The 21,483-nt window shown below is 49.9% G+C and overlaps 1 protein-coding gene across 3 annotated transcripts in view; it reads left to right on the top strand.

The window, feature by feature from the left end:
- Nucleotides 1-21,483, top strand: part of HYDIN (HYDIN axonemal central pair apparatus protein) — a 385,540-nt gene that overhangs the window by 286,042 nt on the left and 78,015 nt on the right. For all 3 annotated transcript variants that reach the window (XM_059150954.1, XM_059150956.1, XM_059150955.1), the window contains 10 exons: nucleotides 313-527; nucleotides 3,681-3,818; nucleotides 5,924-6,107; nucleotides 8,455-8,596; nucleotides 10,335-10,494; nucleotides 11,730-12,371; nucleotides 15,668-15,889; nucleotides 17,922-18,130; nucleotides 18,304-18,486; nucleotides 19,615-19,734. In XM_059150954.1, coding sequence (XP_059006937.1) covers nucleotides 313-527; nucleotides 3,681-3,818; nucleotides 5,924-6,107; nucleotides 8,455-8,596; nucleotides 10,335-10,494; nucleotides 11,730-12,371; nucleotides 15,668-15,889; nucleotides 17,922-18,130; nucleotides 18,304-18,486; nucleotides 19,615-19,734 — 2,215 coding nt within the window. The remainder of the gene's footprint in view (nucleotides 1-312; nucleotides 528-3,680; nucleotides 3,819-5,923; nucleotides 6,108-8,454; nucleotides 8,597-10,334; nucleotides 10,495-11,729; nucleotides 12,372-15,667; nucleotides 15,890-17,921; nucleotides 18,131-18,303; nucleotides 18,487-19,614; nucleotides 19,735-21,483) is intronic.

Here is a 21,483-nt window from a genome sequence, read left to right as displayed (position 1 = left end):
TCACCCCACCTTAGTGCTGGGGTCCTAGCGCACCAGCTGTTTCAGAAGTACTTGCCCTCGGGACTGGAAGAGAAGGTGGGGCGACTAACACAGGATCCAGCAGGGACAATGGGCGCTGGAGAAACCCGCATTCTAGCCTCAGGGCCTGCAGCCTCTTTTCCCAGCCCTTCCCAGACAGCTGCAGGCAGAGATGGCTTTGTGGTCCTCAAGAGAGTTACACCCATCATACTGGGTGTGGTGCCATCCTCACCATCATTTCCTTGCTCTCCTCGGGTGATTTTTAATAAAAATCTACTCTCTCTCTCTCTGTAGCCCAGGAGGCTGCTTCGGGCCAAACCGCTGTGGGACAACTACGTCTAAGCAGTGAGACTCTGGGCAAGCTGACCTCAGATTCCACGCTGGTCACCCCCGAAGTTAAACCTACGAAGCCGCTGCGCGGAAGCATGGTGATCACCAAAAGCAAGACGGAGAGCCACGGCTCCGGGTCTCAGAAGCAGCATCACCAGCACGCGCCTGAGACGCCGCAGGTACAGATCAGGGCTCCCCCGGCAGAGGGTTGGGGTCCTTCCCCCTGCCCTTCCTCCTCAGCGTCCTGCAGCCTTGGCAGCACGGCATCGTGGCTGGGGGTGCCCTCTCCAGGCTCATGGTGCAGGCGCTGGCAGGCATGCTCCTCTGGCAGGGGTTCAGCAAGAACTTTCATGTGAGGCACTGGCTTGAGTGCTCGCAAAGCGGAGATAAACGAACAAAATCCCTGTGCTCGCGCTGCACCAAGTGTCCGATGAGGGAGATGACCACACATACACGTATCTGCAATAGAATGAGATTGGTGACAAAAGATGTTTGTGAAAAAGAATTGGGGTGAACCACATGAAATGGCCAACAACAGCAGTTTCCTACGGCTCAGCCTAATCCTACAGGAACACTGAGGATGAAACCATTCGTTTCAACTGCAGGGGCTGGGGAGGCTGCACGGGAGTCTGTGAGAGTGTATCAAAGGCACCAGAAAATCCCAATTGTGACCCCAACCCCCCCCCCCTTTTTAAAGATCTTATTTATTTATTTGACAGACAGAGATCACAAGCAGGCAGAGAGGCAGGCAGAGAGAGAGGAGGAAGCAGGCTCCCCTCAGAGCAGAGAGCCCAACGTGGGGCTTGATCCCAGGACCCTGAGATCATGACCTGAGCAGAAGGCAGAAGCTTAACCCACTGAGCCACTCAGGCGTCCCTACCCTTTCAATAAATAGGGAACTTAGAACCTATTCAAGATCACCCCATCCCCCATGTGGCTGCCACAGTGTGACAGGACTCAGGGTTTGGACAACAGTCGCCTTATTGGAGTGCCTCACCCAGAATTGGCTGTTTGGTTTTCCAAAGCTCTCCTAAAGCATGAACTCTCCAATGACTGGAGTTTAGTCATGTTGCAAGTGGGAAGAAATGTGTACTAGATCATATAATGAAGATATGACCTGTAATATAAGGTCATTTATTTATAAATCACCATGTTATAGGAGAGCACCTGTTGGAAATCCTGGTCTTTTGAATGACATTTAATCTGACATTCACATTTCTCCATTCCACGACCTCCTCAGGTACTCACTGCCATGGTCATGTTCTAGAACGGGTTCATCATTACCCATAAACTCCAGGACCTCTGCCTTACACTTCCTACTTCCTGACCACCATCTTCTAACTTTCCAGATGACTTACTCCAGGAAGTAATTGGTCCCATGCAAACCTTCAGTCCAGATCTTCACTGCCTGCCCCCTCTTCGGTTGTTTTCTTGCCCTGTTTGGGATCCGTGACTGTCCCTGTAGGCTCTCCCTCGCCCCTTCCTCTTCTGCATACTCTCCAAGCAAAAGTTCAGCCCTGGTAAACCCAGTTCTCCACCTCCTGAGGCAGGGTGGCTGAACACAGCCAGAGACAGACCTCTGAATTCCGGCAGTCATGCCCTCTCTCCTGCTTGCGTTGTGCCCTACCTAGTGACTCCTCCCCATCAGCATCGATGCATGTTATATGCCTCCTATCTTTAAAAATACTGCCCTGAGGCCCCAGACCACCCTCCCGCTATTACCTCCTCCAGTCAACTCCTCTTCACAGCTCTTCCTCCAAAGACTCGTCACAGGCCTTCCTCTTCAGCCTCACCACATTCTTTCTTTGACCTATTCCAGGGAGGCCCTTGTCCTTACCACCGCTCCTCTCAAGGACCACTTCTCTCAAGGTCACTGCCATTCATCTTGCCAGATCCCGCGGCCAGTGTTCTCTCCTCATCCCCTGTGACCTCACAGCAGCTGATAACTCCTCCTCCTGGAAGCACTTCCTGGCCATCAGAACACCACACTCTTCTACTTTCCTTCTGCCCCATTAAGGACTCCCTCCTCTCCTCCAGGTTCTCCACCTCCTCCAGCTTCTCCACCTCCTCCAGATCCTTAGGATTTGGGGCTAGACTAGAACTGAGTCATCTCCATTTGTTAACTACCTTTTCTCCATAGGTGATCTTATCCAACTCATGGCCTAAGTACTTAAATATTTTCAGTATGCATATGACCCTCAAATTTCTATTTCCAATCCTAATTTCTTCCCCAGCTCAGGTGCATACATCCAAACTCACACTGGATGACTTAGAGACCCCTCAAAATGTACATGTTTGAGAAGTGATCCTGGCCCATTCCCAAAATAGAACAAGTCAAAAAAAAAAAAGCTCTTCCCTCAGTTTTTCCTTTCTTAATAATTGACTTTACCATTTTCCAACTTGACCAAGCCAACACTCAAGGAGTCATTCGTGGGGCCCCTCTTTCTTTCACAGTCCCTTCCAAGTCCTCGGGGAATGGGATGTGAGGAAAGCGCCGAGCGCGTCCCCCCACCTCCACCATGACCATCCTCATACCTGCCACCATCATCTCCCGCTTGGAGCGTGGAAACAGCTAACTAACTAACTAACTAACTAACTAGCCTTCCTGTTTCCACTCTTGTCACCCAAGCAGCAGGCACAGTGGTCTTTCAAAAATAAAACTCAGATCACACGTCTGCCTGAACCATGTCAGCAACTTCCCATAATACTTGGAATGAACTCCGAATTCCTCCCTGGGGTCTACAAGCCCTGCATGTTCACACCTGACTGTGTCTTCAACTTTAATGAAGCCCGGCCCTTTTCCCCATCGCTCACTTAGTCTAGTTACACAAGGCTCCCGTGTGCTCCCCAGATCCCAGCAGGCACACTCGGGTTCTTGTCCAACTCTGTCACGCCCCTCTGTCCCTTTACCTCATGCCGTTCACCCTGGCACTTGCCACTCCTTGAGACTGTTGTTGATTTGTATATTCACGTTGTCCTTTTCTGTCTGCCCCACATAGACAGCAACATTGCCAGCCTTCTTTGTTGTATCCCTAGCGCTAGAGGGGTCCGTCGTGCGCAGTGGGTGCTCAATTACTATGTCTTGAATGAACAAATTCAGGGTGTTCAGTACATACACAAAGCAGCTTCCATGGTGTCCTGCCTAAAGCTCGCAGCAATTCTTTAAGAGAGACAGGAATTTTCCATTCTACGATGCAATCCCCATATTACGGATGAGGAAATGGGGCCCAGAGAGATCTCATCACTTCCATGAGGTCACATGGCTTGTACGTGTGAGAGCTGCTGGGACACCAAGCTGGATTCTAACTCCTGATCCTTCGCCCGCTCCACAGGTTTCCTCCAGCCCCCTCCCAACGGGGCCCGCGCAGCGCCGGCTCAGCGTCAGCCCCAGTATCGGAGGTGAGACGGGGCTTGTGAGCTGTGTGCTCCCCGAGGACCTGCTCACCCAGATCCTGGCTGAGCGCATCCAGGTGGGTCCGTGCCCCCAGCCCCACCCCTGCACAGAGCTACGGGGCTCCCACACCATCCCTGTGCTGGGAGCTGAGGTTCTGATCCATAGCGCACCCACGGCTGCTCAGAATCTAGGAAGGTTGGGTTTCTTCTGTACCTTCTGTACAGGAAGGTTGGGTTTCTTCGTCCCCAACAGCCATTTGCTTGTCCCTTTGACATCCCTGGTCAGCCCCGGGCCCTGGTGCAGCCTGAAGCCACACGCCTTAAAGTTCTAGTGATCAGGTTACATATTTTTTTAAAAAATCAGTCATGATACAGGCCTCTGGTAGCGTAGTAAAAATCATCTCATGGAGTCACGGAAAGTTAGAACTTCATTAATTTCTATAAAAAATCATCTTCAATATGTTATTAAGTGAGAAAAGCAGATTATGAAATAATGCATAAAGCACAAGTACATTTCTATAAAAGTATTTCTAAATGTGTATCATACAGACCTAGTAAAAACTCCCAAGGCACATGTAAATGATTATCTTTGTTTAACAGGATAGTGGATTTTTAGTTCTCTCCTTACATTTCTGAATTACTTCACAATGGCAGATTGCTTTTAAAGTCAAGAAACGCATTAACTGTTTCCATTGTTTTTTTTCAGAATGTGTTGTACAGTTAAAAGAAAACAAGATCAGCAGGAATGGGGAGGGTACCACTTAAGCCTGTTTGCTGCTTATGGTTTCCAGAGAGCTAAATTGTTCACCAGGCCCTGGAGTTGTCCGTTTGCCCAGGTTTTTTCAAACTGGGCCACAATAGTAGTTGCACATTTAAATAGAATGAAACAGGGCCTGAGCTTCCCAAGAGGAGTGTTAATAGAGGAAATGACTCGTGTTCAGGTTTAATGGCGACTGCACTCAAGGTGCTGTCCCCTTCAGTGGATGTGAGCCAGGCGGGCCAGTATATGTGCAGGTGTGCCACGGGCCCGGGTTAAATCTCGTGGGGCAGCCAAAGTGGCCCCACAGAACTGACCTACTTAAAACACCCATCCTGGATGAAACATGAAATTTTGCCTGCTTCTTTCATTGACAGTCTTGCTACAAACAAAACAAAACAAAACAAAAAAACAGCAGTTGCAATAAATGGTGTCTTTAGTGATGTAGTTGATTTACATTCTGACACAAGATTCTTGCCTCATCAAAAACCAGTAGTGATGGGACACCCGGGTGGCTCAGTAGGTGAAGTGTCTGCCTTCGGCTTAGGTCATAATCGCAGGATCCTGGGATCGAGCCCTGCATTGGGCTCCTTGCTTAGCGGGGGCCCTGCTTCTCCCTCTGCCTCTGCCCCTCCCATACATACTCACTCACTTGCTCTTACTCTCTCTCAAATAAATGAAATCTTTTTTTTTTTTTTTAAGATTTTATTTATTTGACAGAGATTATAAGTAGGCAAGAGGAAGCAGGCTCTCCGCGGAGCACAGAGCCCGATGTGGGGCTCGATCCTAGGACCCTGGGATCATGACCTGAGCCGAAAGCAGAGGCTTTAACACACTGAGCCACCGAGGCACCCCAAATGAAATCATTTTTTTAAAAAAACCAAAAAACCCAGCTGTGATCAGCCTCTGCCCAGGGGTGCTCGTGTGTAACACATCAGTGCAGCAGAGGGCGCTCTTCCGTGATTCATGGGATGGAGCTCCTTCCTGGCCTCCAGCGTTACTAACCCTGGGAAAGCTACCAACGGCACACCTGCTCCTGCGGCCCTTGCTGTCTGTTTTTCGGTGCGTGGGAATATCTTGCCTTTCCACCTTCCATCCTGCACCCCCTGCACCTTCCCAGACCCTCACTTTCACATTCCGCTTGCTTCCCCCATTTCCATAGCGACAGAATCAACCTTTCACTCTGCAAATACAGATAATGAAGATCCTTCGTGACTGGTAAACTCTTTGGGTGTTTCTCTTGTATTTTCTAACAACGTAGCAGGTGGAAGGGTGGCTCCTCGGTGTTTTCCTCAGGGACACGGTAGGCCTGCTGACCTGGTTGCAGCCCCAGGGAAAGCGCCCGCAGAGGAACGAACAGCCCTTCTCTGTAGGGAGCTAGGTAACTGCGGCCCTGCTAACCATCTCTACTCTCTGCGCTTTCAGCTGAGTGACTGCTTCCGGGCAGTGGTGTTTGACAGCCTCGAGACCCTCTTCGCTCAGAACATGGCGGTGGCTCTTCTCTGCCTTCTGAAGGCCATCGGCTGCCGGGACCACATCTACGTTATCAACATGGCCCAGGATTACACAGCCATGAAGGCCCAGGAGAAAGCCAAAAAGGAGCAAGAAGGTAAAGCCCCATGCCCTCCTCGTCTGTCCCTCTGGCAGAGCCAGGGGCCGTGTGAAATGCTTCCCCACCAGGCTGACCCACCAGGACTATTCCATTCGCCATGTCTCCCCTCCGTCCCGTAAGGCACCTGGCAGACCCAGGTGACCTGTTGAGAGACGACAGGCTGAGGGATGAACCCAGCCGGCTCCTCTCGTAATAGTCACATTCCCCTTTCCCCCGATATTACAGTGTGTCCCTTTATCTCCTCTATAATCACAGCCAGCCCAAGGGGACCCCATCACTGTACGGTCCCAACCTGACTCAGGTGACTCATTAGCTGCTTGCTTTTGCTTACGACAGCTGTGCACTTCTTGCCAAGCTGGAGGTGCTGAGAAACCTCACGAGCTACATCTTAGCAGGCTCTGTCCAGCCGTCGCAGCAAACACTCTGTACATCTGAAACGCCTAGGCATGGCACCTGGGGTTATTTGATCCTCTCAGTGGCTCTCTGAAGATCATTGTCCCCCCCTTTACAGATGAGGAAAATGACTCTTGGTTTTGGCTCAGGTCATGATCTCAGGGCCATGGGAGTGAGCCCCGCATCGGGCTCCGTGCTCAGTGGGAGTCTACTTAAGATTCTCTCTCTTCCTCTCCCTCTGCTCTCTCTCCCCACTCATGCTTGCTCTCTCTCCCTCTCTCAAATAAATAATTCTTTTTTTTTTTTTAATCACACAGCAAATTAGTAAGGTCTGTGTAATTCTGAAACCTTTGCATTTTCTGTCGCTACAACAGTGGCTTGAAAATTTTTTCAGTGACTGAAAAATAGATATACACACATACAAAGTAAGGTCAGCTTGAGTTCCTGCTGTAGTCAGAAGCAGTCGTAACCAATTTTGGTCCCCAGGGGAGGAAGCCACGCGGTCCCTGGGAGGCAGAGTTCTGCTCTGGCCTCAGCACTGGTCACATCACAGCCCTTCCTTACTTGGCCTTACCTCTGCCTTCTGGGAAAATCTACACAAATCATAATACTTTTCCATTAAGGGAAATAATTGCAAACACGAGGTCTCTTAGCTCTTAAACAGAGTTCAAAGACTTCTTCCTTACATTCTCAACCAGAGAAAAATTAGGAAGAATGACCAGGCATCCCCAGCAGTGTTCCAACCTCCAGCTTCCTGGTTTTTCAGAAAGCTCATTTCCAACGTAAAAGAAAATATCTCTTTCATTTTCTCAATTACCTGCGGACTGAAGTTTTTCGCAGTTGCATTATGGGCTCCTCTCTCTTTGAAGATTCCTCTGCCTTTGAAGAAGTCCTGAGACAGCATCCAGTAACAATAGTATTGTATTAAAATCTAATTTTTACTGAATGTTTATGAATCTGCCAGGCACTAGCCTAAACGCTTTACAGGATTACTTATTTGATCTCCACCACAGCCCGGGAAAGAGAAATCATTATTCTTATCTGTTTCTGTCCCTTGGTGAGTGTCAGAGAAAGATCTCCAGACACATCTCTCTGAGCCCAGAGCTCAAACCCGGAAGAACAGAAGGTAGGAAGTTGTGCTGGTGAAGCGTGAAAAAGAGGCCGAGAGCCTTCGTGCTGGGAGCAAGCCTCGCTTTTGGACCTGGAGTCTGAAGGGTGTGGGAAATGGTGGCCCTTTGTCTGCAAATGGCTCTGTCACCCTGAGGACTCTGGTGGCATATGTTTGTCATGGATAAAGTCAGCAGGTGGCCTGTTCCTTCCCTATCACTGCAGTGGCAACTTACCACAAACCTGGTGACTTCCAACGACTCAGGCTTACTGTCTTGCAGTTCTGGAAGTCAGGAGTCCTAAAAGCGGGGTATCAGCAGGACTCCGTTTCTTTGAAGGCTCTAGGGAGAGAATCCTTTCCCTTGCCTTTTCGAGCTTCCAGAGGCCACCAGCCTTCCTCAGCTCACGGCCCCTACTCTGCTTCTGACCTCTGCTTCCATCATCTCGTTCTCTGACTCTGACCCTCCTGTCTCCCTCTTACAAGGACCTTTGTGGCTATACTGGGCCCACCCAGACAATCTAGGACAGTCTCCCCACTTCAGGGTCCTTAGCATAACCACACCTGCAAAATCCTCTCTGCCATGCCAGGTCCCAGGCCCCAGTCACCCTTCTGGGGACTGGGGCATCTCTGGAACTGCTATTCCAGATGGGTACCAGGTTTGGAGCCGTGTGAGTGAAGCAAGGCCCACCAGAGATCAGGCACGCCGCCCCGGCGCCAGCCCCCTTCCCCTGGCACGGACCACTCTGTAGTCGGTGTAGGCAGGGAGTAAAGCCACCGGGGCACCCCGCAGCCAAGGCTGGGGACTTCCCTCCCCTCCCCTTCCTGTCTTTGTTCCCTCCACAGAGCGCAAACGCAGGGAGGCACTTGAGAAAGAGAAGGAGCGTCTCCAAAATATTGATGAGGATGAATATGACGCCATGACAGAGGAGGAGAAGACCGTGTTCAATCGAGAGGTTCAGCAGGCCCTCCGCGAGAGGAAGAAGAGGTCAGAATCAGGGGCCAGGCAGGGCGGAAGTGGTTCTCCTGGGAGTAACCCACAGCCCGTCCTGAAGGCTGGGGTCACCTTCCAGGGGAGCAGCCATGACCAAGGGAGACCCCAGAGGATGACCTGCTAAGAGCAGGAAAACACGTTGCCCATCGAGGGTGTTGGTTGCGGCAGCCTTCCTGGGTTTCTCTCATTCTCTCCTTCCTTCTGTCTGGAGGGCGTCTGACTAGAGGGAGGTTATATGACAGAATGGGGGGTACTTCTGGCCCCTGGGCTGTCCTGGGGCTCTCCCTAGTTTCCCCTGACACTTGTCCCCTAGGTCCAGCTCATCAATCAGCCTCTGTGCTCAGTTGTCCGCAGCTGGTGACTGAGAGGCCACTCTCTTGACATGAGCTGAATGCTTGTCCCCAGAACTCGGCCATTTCTCCTTCCCCAACCACCATCATGGCCTTTGGTGGTGTTATCTGTCCCCTGAGTTCTGGCTGCCTCTCCCACTTGATCCTCAGCCTGGGCTTTGCCAGAGACCCTGGGCAGACTCTCAGCCACTCTCTGTGCCCATCGCTGGGGACCACACAGGAATGACTGGATCCTCTCCACACCACCTGGGGCCCAGGAGACTCAGGCTATCTCAGCTACAGGTTAGGCGGAGGATAAATGTCTTATCTGCCTTCAGACCTTCAAACATGCCAGGGAAAGAGGGCGCGGATTTCTTATCTTCCGTAGAATTCCAAACATTGGAAGGGACAGACCCAAGATACTTGCCCTTCATTTAACCTCCTTCTCTCCTCTTCCTCTACTTCCAGATTACTCCCACTGACCCCCAGAGAGCTCTTATGTGCTCTCTGCCCCCACAGTGTGCTCTCATTTCTTCATCTGGATGGTCCCTTGTAAAAATGCCTGGTTCTCCAGGGGTATAAAAAGCCTGGCTTTGGGATTCCAAAGGAAGGTCTTTTCTTTCTCGTCCAGGTCGTTGCTTTCAGGAATTCACTTCAAGGTGCACTTAGAGAGAGAGAGAGGAGGAATGCAGCTTTCAGATCCAGCGCCATGGCCCTAAGCTAGCCATTAGGGACTGCTATTGAAAATACGATCTCTTGTTGTCTGAACATCAGACATGACCGTGTTGGAAGCCGGGCCTCATCTGAATTGCTTATTTATTCATTTTAGCGAAAGAGAGAGAAAGAGAAAGCACGCACAAGGGCAGGGGAAAAGGCAGAGGGAGAGGGAGAGAGAGAGTCTCCAGCAGACACCCCCCACCCCCCACCCCACCACTGCCCTGCTGAGCACGGAGCCTGACACGGGGCTCGACCCAGGGCTCAATTCCACAACTCTGAGACCCTGACCTGAGCTGAAATCAAGAGTAGGACCTTTACCTGACTTCACCCCCTCCAGGTGCCCCTGAAAGTCACTTTTTAAAAACTGTTAACATCAAGCTTATTTAGCCCTTGCCTTGTTCTCTTATGAAAGAAGATTGGAATAGAAATACAGACTGAGAATTCCTCTTCGTTGAGTTGGAGTTCATCCGCTTTGCTGAGTGACCGCTCCGAGACCCTGCTTTCTTTCCTTCTCCACCCCACTTCCTCCTTCCTTCCTTCCCATTTACACAGATTTCTTTTGTTCGTTCTTTTTATGCCCAAGAAAACTCTTCCCTGGTCCACCCATCCAGACCCTCGCAGGCAGAGGAGGGTCTCGGGGCCGGAGGGGCTCTGAACTCTTGTTTTCTCGGCCTGGTTCAATGAAGGGAGCTGGAGAGGCTGGCACGGGAGATGCAGGAGAAGAAGCTGCAGCAGGAGCTTGAGCGGCAAAGGGAAGAAGATGAACTGAAGCGGAAAGTCAAAAAGCCAAAGCAATTACCAGTGAAGGAGGAGCCTCCCGCGAAGAAATCTCAAACCAACCGGCAGGTAGCAACCCTCACTCGCTCCTCAGCAAGAGGCAGAACCGAGGAAGCGGTCGCTGTGACTAGCCCCTCAGGCCAGCACATGTCGCTTCCACAGAACTGACCTGATACCGTTCGGGTCTCGTGGTGGAGCAGAGGTGGGAGGCAAGGGGCCGACATTTGCTGAGAGCTGACTGTGGGCCAGGAGCTCGGCCTGCACTTTATTTGGCTCCCCTCGCGCCCTCTGGGGTTCAGAGACATGAGCCCCACCCCAAGAGAGTTCCGGGACCCCCCCCCAGTTACATCTGACCACAGTCCTTGCCTTTCCACTGTCCCCCCCAAGTCCCCTAGATGCTGCTGAACAGGCTGCCTTAACGGGGCCTCCAGTCAGCCGCAAAGCCTGGGGAGCCCCTATGTTCAACCAAGAGCTTATCTTGACCCACAGTCTAGGGAGCCACTCTGACATCAGCTTGGCCTTGCAGACCCGTGCCGCCAGTTGATCCGCCTACCACGCTTAGCGGTCACGCATCTTACCAACAATGGAGAAAGAGAGGGTTGGGGCCAAGCCCCCTCCCTCCTTGGTGAGCAAACGCTCTAGGAGACAGCTGTGCCACCACCGACCGGTCCACACTCTCCAGGCTGTGTTAGAGATCCAGACAGATGTGGAGAAAGAGGAGTACAGTGAGGCCAGGGGACAGCCAACCCTGGCCAGGCCTGCCTCCAAGCCCGTCCTTAGGGAGGAAGAGCCCACAAAGCAAGTTTAAAAAGAGAGAAAGAATCAAGTTGGTTTCTCTTTGCTAGGCTACGTAAATAAATACATATATTTTTTTAAAGCCTTGGGCACAGCCAAATTCTAAACTTCTGTTTGTTGCCAACAAAGGGCCATAGAGAGGATGTTTTATCAAACACCCCCCAGGTGATCCTCAGAGCCCTGATGTAAGGCAGGAGGCACCTGCAATCCTGTGGGGCTTCAGGCAGTTTTTTCTCCCTTAAAGAACTGTTTTAAGCATTTTTTTTAAAAGATTTTATTTATTTATTTGACAGAGATCACAAATAGGCAGAGAGGCAGGCGGGGGGGGGGGGGGGGGGCGGGGGGGGGTTCATGAGGAAGCAGGTTCCCTGTTGAGCAGAGAGCCCTATGTGGGGCTCGATCCCAGGACCCCCGGGGACCATGACCTGAGCGGAAGGCAGAGGCCCCAACCCAATGAGCCACCCAGGCACCCCATGTTTTAAGCATATTTTATGTGTTTTGCTTTCTAGATTCTTACTTTTTCCAAACTAGAGGTCAAGACGGATGCACTGGAAAGGAAAACATCTATTAGGGAACATTTAAATGAGAAGGATGATCTAAGCAAGAAGAGGAAGAACCAGCTGGGAGACATCCACCTGCTCGGGCTCCCCCTGGTGCAGGAGCAAGAGGACAGTGAAGCGGACCTCCTGAAGGATGCCGACAAGCACCTGGCCCAGAAGTTTAAGACCTACGAGCTGACTCTGAAGGATATTCAGAATATCCTCATGAACTGGGACCGGAAGCAAGGCATCCTGCTGCATCACGCCGGCGCCGAGGACATGACCCACGAGCCTGACGACCAGCGCCAGGTCCCTTCAGGCGGGCGCCGAGGCCGCAAGGACCGAGAGAGGGAGCGCGCGGAGAAGGAGCGCCAGGAACGGGAGAAGGCCGAGAGGGAGCGTCTGGAGAAGCTCCGGGCCCTGGAGGAGCGGAGCGACGGCGGCGGCGGCGGCGGCGGCGGCGGCGGCGGCGAGTGGGAGGGAGGGGAGGAGGACCACCACGAGGGGAGGAAGGACCTGGGTGTGCCGTTCATCACCATCCCCACGCCCGACTTCGAGGGCGTGAGCTGGAGGCAGGCCGTGGAGAGTGACAGGCTTCCCAAAGAGGATCAGGTACAGACTCTTCTCTGGGATGGAGACGTGGGTACTGTGCGGACCGCCACTAAAGGGTTCCTTTCTGTACCCCCTTAATTCCATTCATCTCTGAGGTCCCCTTGGATAGGAGACAACAGTGGCTAAGAGGACCTTTTTCTAGTTGGTGAAAACACATGGGAATTTCCACAGATCTAAATGACTCCATCTAACCTCATAAAAAACTGCCTATAGAGTTTTGGGGGGTATTTATTTTGTTTTTATTTAAATTCTAGTTAGTTAACGTATACTGTAATGCTGGTTTCAGGAGTCAAATTTAGGGATTCATTCAGTTCCATATGACACCCAGTGCTCATCCCAACAAGTGCCCTCCTCAGTGCCCAGCACCCCTCCAGCCCACCCCCACCCACCTCCCCCCAGCAAGCCTGTTGCTCTCTATCATCAAGAGTCTCTTATGATTTGCTTCCCTCTCTTTTTTTTTTCCTTCCCCTATGTTTATTTGCTTGTTTTTTAAATTCTACATCTGAGTGAGGTCATACGGTGTTTGCCTTTCTCTGGCTGACTTATTTTTTTTTTTAAGTAGGCTCCACACCTGACGTGGGGCTTGAACTCATGACCCTGAGATCAAGAGTCGCACACTCGGGGCGCCTGGGTGGCTCAGTGGTTAAGCCGCTGCCTTTGGCTCAGGTCATGATCTCAGGGTCCTGGGATCGAGTCCCGCATCGGGCTCTCTGCTCAGCAGGGAGCCTGCTTCCTCCTCTCTCTCTCTCTGCCTGCCTCTCTGCCTACTTGTGATTTCTCTCTGTCAAATAAATAAATAAAAATTAAAAAAAAAAAAAAAAAAGAGTCGCACACTCTTAACAACTGAGCCAGCCAGGCATGCCTCTCTGATCAACTTATTTCACTAGCTCTATCCACATCACCACAAAGGGCAAGATTTTGTTCTTTTTGATAGCTGAGTAATATTCCACTATATATATATATATATATATATATATATATATATATATATATACACACACACACACACACACACACATACCACCTCTGCTTTCTCCGCTTATCAGTCATTGGATATCAGGGCTCTTCTCCATAACTGGCTCTTGTTGATGCTGCTGCTATAAACATTGGGGTACAGTGCCCCTTCAAGTCTGTATTGTAGTGTCAGTTGGATAAATACCTAATAGTCTAAGTGCTGGGTTATAAGGTAGTTCAACTGTTAACTTTTTGAGGAACCTCCATGCTGTTCTCCAGAGTGGCTGCACCAGCTTGCATTCCCACCAACAGTGGAGGAGGGCTCCCCTTTGTCCACATCCTTGCTGACACCTGCTGTTTCCCGTGTTGTTAGTTTTAGCCATTCTGACAGGTGCGAGGTGGCATCTCATTGTGGTTTTGATGTGCATGTCCCTGATAATGAGTGATGTCCAACACCTTCTCATGTGTCTGTTGGCCATCTGTGTGTCTTCTTTGGAGAAATGTCTATTCATGTCTTCTGCCTGTTTCTTAACTGGATTGTTTGCTTTTAGGGGTATTAAATTTAGTAAGTTCTTCATAGATTTTCAGAGTTGCTTTTTAAATATTGACAATACTAGTGTTATCGGCTGGCTAGATAGGTGTACTGTGGAAGCAAGAGTCTCAATTACTTGAAAAATCTTCTTCCCACAAGCTTCTTTATAGTGACAGAAATCATACTATTAGATGGCTTTTTGTCCCTAGAAAATATTGCATTGCCAGAAACCCCTGCATGAGGGTTTGGAGGAGATGGTTTTTATAGCATTTTGTCCAGAAATGAGCTTTTTCTGCAAAACACCAGAAAGCAAATATTTCAAGCTGCAAGTCCTACAGTCTCTGTCACAACCACCACCATGTAAATCAACAGACATGACTCCGTCCCTGTACAACTTAATTTACAAAAGCAGGTAACAGGCCAGATCTGACCTGGGGGCCACAGTTTGCTGATTTTTAGTTTAGTTGATCGGAAACTAGATGCAGCCTTAACAAGGAGAGAACAGAGCCAGGGAAGAAGGTTTGGCAGGTGAGAGTTGATGGGAAAACACAGGTAATTCCTCAAAGGGGCGGACTGGTGTGGGATGCGGCCGCACGTGGAGAGTCTCGCTGCAGAGGTCCGGGTAGGCTGAAGGCTGGAAGATGACTGGGGGACACACGACAACAAACCACTCGTCTCACAGTTCTGCCTGAGGAGACTCTTGGCCACTTTTCTCCCCAGAAATATGTTTTTTGAAAAAGAACTTCTTCTCATCTTGTTTTATGTTCCAGGACTATAGCCAAGGTTACCTTCTGGCTTATTCTCGTTGTCCGCACACCCCAAGCGACAGCTTAGACTGTTGGTTACAGTTCTTGACCCCTGGCTCCATTTAATAATTGGTACAAACTACCCATTCCTTTCCCTCACAGACATTCAAACCCTGGGAGTTAACACTGGCTATGCTTAGGCAGGAAAAGCCTTTGGCGGCCGGACCCGCAGGTCAGAAACCCAGGATTCCACACACACAGCTGCCGGCTCGGCCTAAGTGCCTGCTTGGTCCACAGAACAGAAGCTGTGGCGGGCTGTCCAATTTACCGTTGTGACAGTGACTTATGCGGAGATCGCCTGCTTGGGCTACAGGGTTTCCCTGCTGAGATGGGAGCTGCCGAGAAACGTTCAAGCTGCCCGCTCTGGCGGGTGCCCACTCAGTTGAAACAGCAGAAGCAGAGAATGCTGGAGGAATGCATTTTCTCTTCGGTTTCTTTTCGACTTCTCTCTTCTTTCCCATCCTTTACCCAATTCCCAGAACCCTGACTTGTTTTCTTTGCCAAACTTGACCTGTTCCAACCTTCACTTACTTTCAGCCTCAGAAAGAAAGAACATTTAAAGGTAACAGAAAGATTAACATGGGACCTGGAGGCAGATGGACCGACTCTGTACCATTGACATCAGAATCTTGAGAGCTGGCATCTAAAACATACTGAGCGCCTGCTGTGTGCTCAGCCCTAGTGTCTGTCCCAGTGGAGTTTACATCCATTTGCAGAGACAGACACGACAAGGGGACTAAGACCATGATAAGAGAAGGATAGGGGACACACAGTCCACAGCAAGAGCCCCAGCCTGCTCTGGGGGCACAGGGGTCGAGAAAGACCTGCAGAGCTGTGTCACGGGCCCTTCACCCCCCTTCCCCAACATGTGCCCAGGGCAGAGGCACCTCCCAAGAGTGTTAGGAAGAGGCAGGAGAGTCCAAACCTCCCTGTGCTCACTCAGGGGAGCAGCTGGGGACACCCTGCCCTCTGCCTCAGAAATTAACCATTGGCTTTTCCTTTAGATCCTGGACATCTTGGGTCTGGGTTCCTCGGGACCACCCATCCCACCTCCCGCCTTATTCTCAGTCATCTCCTACCCCCTGAAGCGGCTGCCTTTGGCCACAACAGAAATCCTGAAGCATTTCGTGTTTGTGATCTCCCCATCTGAAGAGCTGTCCCTGCTGGAGGAGAAAAGAGAAGGGGAAGCAGAAGCAGAGCTTTTGGGCACTACGGGCTTTGGGAAGGTAAGGAGCAAGCCAGCCTCTTGTTCTCCTGATTTTGGTAGGACTTCAGTTGGGCAGACAAGGAAGGTCCCCCTCCGCATGGTCAAGAACGGGGTATGGTGTTGGGTGTCACATTCACTGACGTGTTTGCCATTGACTCGTCGCGTATCTCAGCTGGGGACCCCACGTGAGCCTCTCTCAAAATGCCTGATTCTCATCTTGCACCCTTTCTGGTCCCCGTGGGATGGTCTAGGGAACTCGTTGAATTGCTCTAAAGCTCATTTGGGAGAAATAATAAGCAAATGCAGCGTGGTCTCTCTCTCTCTTTTTTTCCAAAAGCAGCTCTCTTTAAAAAAGATATTAGAATGTATTGGGAGGCTAAGGTCATTCACACAGTATATGAGAAGACAAGAATCAGTAGGGGCACCTGGATGGCTCGGTGGGTTAAAGCCTCTGCCTTCGGCTCAGGTCATGATCCCAGAGTCCTGGGATCAAGCCCCACATGGGGCTCTCTGCTCAGCAGGGAGCCTGCTTCCTCCTCTTTCTCTGCCTACCTCTCTGCCTACTTGTGATCTCTGCCTGTCAAATAAATAAATAAAATCTTAAAAAAAAAAAAAAGAATAGACACAAGTTAAGGGAACACACAACACTAAGAAAAGAACAGATTTTCAAAGAAGTTATGAGTATGAGATTGGATATTGTGGTAAACTCACTTTTTATCTCTTTGCCTGACACAATAGAGTAAAATTAATTCCAGCTAGATCAAAACTATGAGTAACTGAAATGAAATCACATGTAAGTAGAAGAAAATAGATATGTAATTAATAGAATAAATCACAAAGGAAAATGGGTTTGACCAATAATTGCAGAAGGTATGTCTATTAAAAGCTGGAGAAGGGTTATTTATTCCCAGAAAAATATGGTAGCCCCAGATTTGAATCTCTCCACCCAGCTTCCTACAAACCAGGCACATCAGCAAAGAATAATAAAATCACCGGTAGGAAATAAAATCACCAGTAGGCCCCACCTCAGCCTCAATTTGGTGAAGAGATTGACTCAAACTTCTATTTAAAAATAAATGGGGAATTATCGTCTGAGATCAGCAGCATGAATGGACACACCCTACTAGAAAAAAGTCCAAATAAAAAAGAAAATGGAAAAAATTGCCCACATTGGAGGTGACGATGACACCCACTTCTTTCCATAAAATTAGCCATTAACAGAAAAGGGTTAAGCATTCTTGAACTTAACCATTCTAGGAGGAACTCGAATTCATCCCCAGTTGGCAAAGGAAAGCTCTTCATTCTAGAAGAATGGCAGCCAAAACTATAGAAAGAATAGTAAAATTAGAAATGAAGTAATTAATTAAGGAGCACCAACTGATCTAAAAAGCAGTACTTTGTTGGGGAACAAGATACTACAGCCAGAACCTCGTCCCACAGGGGACTAGCTGGCAGCAAGGGGAAACACCCCACTATGGAGGCCAGTCTGGCGAGTGCCATTCCAGGGTGAATAGAGTGCATCGGTAATCATGGGTTGAGGTGGCTTTTTTTTTTTTTTTTTTTGGTCCCTTCTTGTGATGGAGTGTGACATATACAGCACCTTCTCTGAATCTCATCAAACTTTATGCCTAATTTCCAGTTTACAGAAAATACAGGGAATGAAGGAATAAGCGAAATGATGCTCGAGGAATAGTCAGAAAATTTCAGAGTATGGCATATTCTATAGGAATACAGATCTGGTCTGCCCACAAGTCAGGGTGAGGGGTCTGGAGTAAGGGGTACTAAAGACACACCCCAACAAAACGCAGTGCAGGAAACCTCTCCCTGCAGCTCGAAGCTTTCTCTGGGCTTCGGCCTCCTCTTCAGGGAATGGGGAGCCCAGGAAAGCACCAGCTCTCCTCCTCTTCTCCACTGGGGAAGTGGGCTAGGCCCTCCTCTCTGCCCTCGGCAGCTGCCAGCATCCTGCACACACAGCACGCACATATTCGAGGCGTCTCTGTCTTCCGTGTATGTCAATGAGTACTTAAGCTTTGTGTTTGTGTTTAATTAAGACCCAGGAGGAGCAGACCACCTCCTCTAAGGGGAGCAGACAGAAACCAAAAGAAAAAGCAGACCAGGCCCGAGACACTCAGAAGGACAAACGTCGCATGGCCATCAACAGGAAGGGCCTCTCTGCGGGAACAGCCGGAGCCATTGCCCCCTTGTCGGACATGGACCAGAACAACTTCGCTGGGCAGTTCTCCCAGGAGAAATTCATCAGGTGGGCCTCTGAGTCACCCAGAGAAGGGAATGCTAGAGCCCCGAATAGAAGGCGTGCCTGTCCTGCCAGAGGGGCCTCCGGATGGCCAGGACTTCTCCCAGGCAACAGCCCTGTCTGCTCTCAGAGGCCCAAAGGAAGGCTTCTCTCTTTAAAAGGTCTGTGGTCGTTTGCAGGCTGAATCATTTCCGGTGGATCGTGCCAGCCAACGGTGAGGTGACGCTGCGAATACACTTCTCTTCCAACGACCTCGGGAACTTCGACCAGACGTTCAACTTCGAGATCCTTGGAACCCGCCGCCAGTACCAGCTCTATTGCCGAGGTGTCTGCTGTTACCCCTACATTTGCCAAGACCCGAAGTAAGTGTATTTTGCCTTAAAAGAGATAGTTGATCGAACTAGAACAATACATAGAAGCAAGGCCCTTGCACACGGACAACACGCAGATTTATGAAGCATCCCATATGTGTGCCCACCAAGACCACAGGCTGCCAGGGCTGGACCGTGGGTATATCCAAGAAGTAATAAATCAGTAGGCCTTGCCTATTAATAAACAATATCTACACCTAAAAGAGAAAGAGAGAGAGAGAGTTGAAAAATATTGAATAAATAAATGAATGAGTCGACAAACATTTTCTTTTGGCCCCATGGCGCTTTAAGCAAGGTAGCTCTTACTGCTAACATGGAACTGGGGCAGCACCCAGGCCCTCTGGTCGTATGGGGCTTTGGTGTCTTGGACATCCACGAAGCCAAAGGAATGGCATGGACCCTCAGAGTGAGCTACAGAGAATGTTAATAGGTGCGAAGGCCAGGGACGCGTCATCCTCTGGCCAGTTAGTTTGCTTATTGGACAATGAGGCAAACTTAAGCAGGTTTTATGTGTACTCTCGGATTTTTTTTTTTAATTTGTCCTGTAATATCACTAAAGGTGTGACTCTCTCCATGGGGGGACATTTTTCTGAGCTACCAAACACCACCATACCCCTTATCCACAACATAAAGTCACCCAGCTGGGCAAGCTAGTGGGACAAACCCTCCAGGGCTGAGGCCTTTTATAGCTTATCCATAAATCAGCTTAAATATAGCTTATCGACCAAGAGGAGCATTTTTGCTGTTCTTACCAGGGCCCACACTGAACAAGGAACTCTGAAGCTGGTTAATGTCCACCAGAACTAGTTTTCCACGGAGATTTTCAGTTTTTCTGGTTGAGCGCACTGGCATGGGAAATCTCTCTCAGTCTACCATCAGCCACTCATTATGAAAGACACCTGGGAATTTTTTCCTCAAGTTCAAGCTCTCATCCCTGGGGATGGTGGAAGGGAGGGAGAAGGAATAACAACTAAGGTCCTCAGATTAAGAATCATTCTGTCTCCAGATACTTGAACCCTTTGCTGAACAAAGGAGTGTTGGGTTCAGGTCACTGTCAAATGGAGGCATTGAACTTGCACTCAGACAGCCTCTCCTCCTCTTTTCCTCCCCTGTGTTCAGAGTGGTATTTCCTCAGCGAAAGCCAGACATGAAGCAAAACGAGGTCATCTTTAAGAAGTATATTATGAGCACGGAGAGGTTTTACTTCGGGCCACTGCTTTGCGGAAAATCAAGAGATAAGTACGTGTTCCATTATTTCAAGGCAAATTTCAGACATCCCGTTGGACTCACGAATGGTACATGCCGGTGTGGACATAGCTTTTACTATTGCTGCCTCGGTTAGCTCTGAACCACAGGAGAACCGGGTTCTTGTGCCCCAAGTTTCTGCTAAGCCGCCCAGATGAATGTGGGTGCCATCTTCCCAGATGGAAAAGCCTGGAGACGGATGAGGTTTTAGTGGGGAAAGAGTAGGACCAAGCGTCTACTTTGGGATATGTTGTTTGAAATGCTTAGGAGATATAGCTAGTAGCCACACACACCAAGGAATAAGCTCTGCGGTCTGGTTCTCAGGGGACCTCCATGGGGTTCAACAACAGAGAGGTCCCAGGAGTCTAAGCAAAGGTCCTTTTGGGGATTTCTGAGGATGAAGCCCGAGCAAAGTGAGTTGAGGAATCAGTGGGAGGTGAGAGAATGGAGACCGAGTGTAAAGGTCGTTCTCTGGAAATCTTGGCCCTGAAGAGAAGGGCAGGCAGCCGAGGACAAGAGGGGACATGGGACCCAGGGACACTGCTCACACACTGCGGTTCTTACGCTGTTTGGATGCCAAGGGGACACAGGGAGGAGGAGGTAGGCGTTTCCAGAGGAAGTAAGGGCCATTGGAGGTACAGCTCCCTGAGACCACACGAACGGGGTACAGAGATGCTGTTCCTGCCAGGAAGAGGGTTCACCACTGCCCACTAGGGGGAGTGAAGGCGGACGGCTTCGGGTGCAGATGTGGTTGGGCCCGGGAGAAGGTTCCCATGCTACGGTCTGTTTTCTCCATAACACATGTTGTGAGGTCATCCCTAACAGGAAGGGAAGCGGAGGGAAGATAGAAATGTTGAGAAAATAGAGAGCAGATGAAACAGTTTTTGTGGAAAGTTGGAGAGGTAGAATAGTAAAGAAACAGAGGAAGGCTGTCGGGCAGAATTGGGGCCCTGAGTGATGTTGACGGTCACAGGTTTTTAGAGATACCAGTTTTTTCGGTTATGTACAAACTTCTCACTGTATAGGCAGGGAGGCATGACCAGAACTGGACCCAGCTCTAAGCACGTCTTAATTCAGTCTGGCATTTATTATGGTGATTAGAGTTTGTGTTCTTGCTGACTTGGTAGAACAAACAAAGCCTCTTTGTTCTCCAGCCTCTTAATAACTGGAGTTTGGTTCCTGAGAGGCTGGACCAGAAAGCCAAGACGCACAGGGTTGACTGATGCTGGAGTGGATCTGCCTCTAGAAGGGGCCCAGGAGAAGGGCTTCGCAGAGAGAAGAAGGGGGCTCCCGTTAACGAACATGATGGACACTGCAGTCCAGGGTCTAGAGTCAGGGAAATCATTGCTATTCAGAGAGACATGGGTCCTGGCAGCCCTGGAACCCACCAGAACTTGGGGCCAGACTGCACTGGCCTAGGAGGAGAGGGATTACAGTGGCCCAAAAAACAAGACCCAGTACAACCGGGTGTTATCTGTTTTCTCAAACCCTGCTGAGCCTCAGTGTTCTCATCTGCAAAATGGGAAAATCAAAGCAGCCGTCCACAGATTTGTGAAACTGAACTGGATAATCAGGACTTAGCACATGGGATTTAGCACAGTAAAGGCCACCACCCCTTTGGCAGCGCCACAGAGAGCACTCTGCACTCTGCCTCTCTGACCCTGAGTTGCTCTCTACCGTTTACTGTCCTTCCTTCCTCCATCACTGCATATCCAAAAAGCTTTTCAGACTGTCCCTGGGCTG

Source organism: Mustela lutreola, chromosome 16 (assembly GCF_030435805.1).
Source record: "Mustela lutreola isolate mMusLut2 chromosome 16, mMusLut2.pri, whole genome shotgun sequence".
Lineage (NCBI taxonomy): Eukaryota > Metazoa > Chordata > Mammalia > Carnivora > Mustelidae > Mustela > Mustela lutreola.
The sequence above is the reverse complement of the archived record's forward strand: the minus strand, read 5'-3'. Positions and strand labels throughout refer to the sequence as shown.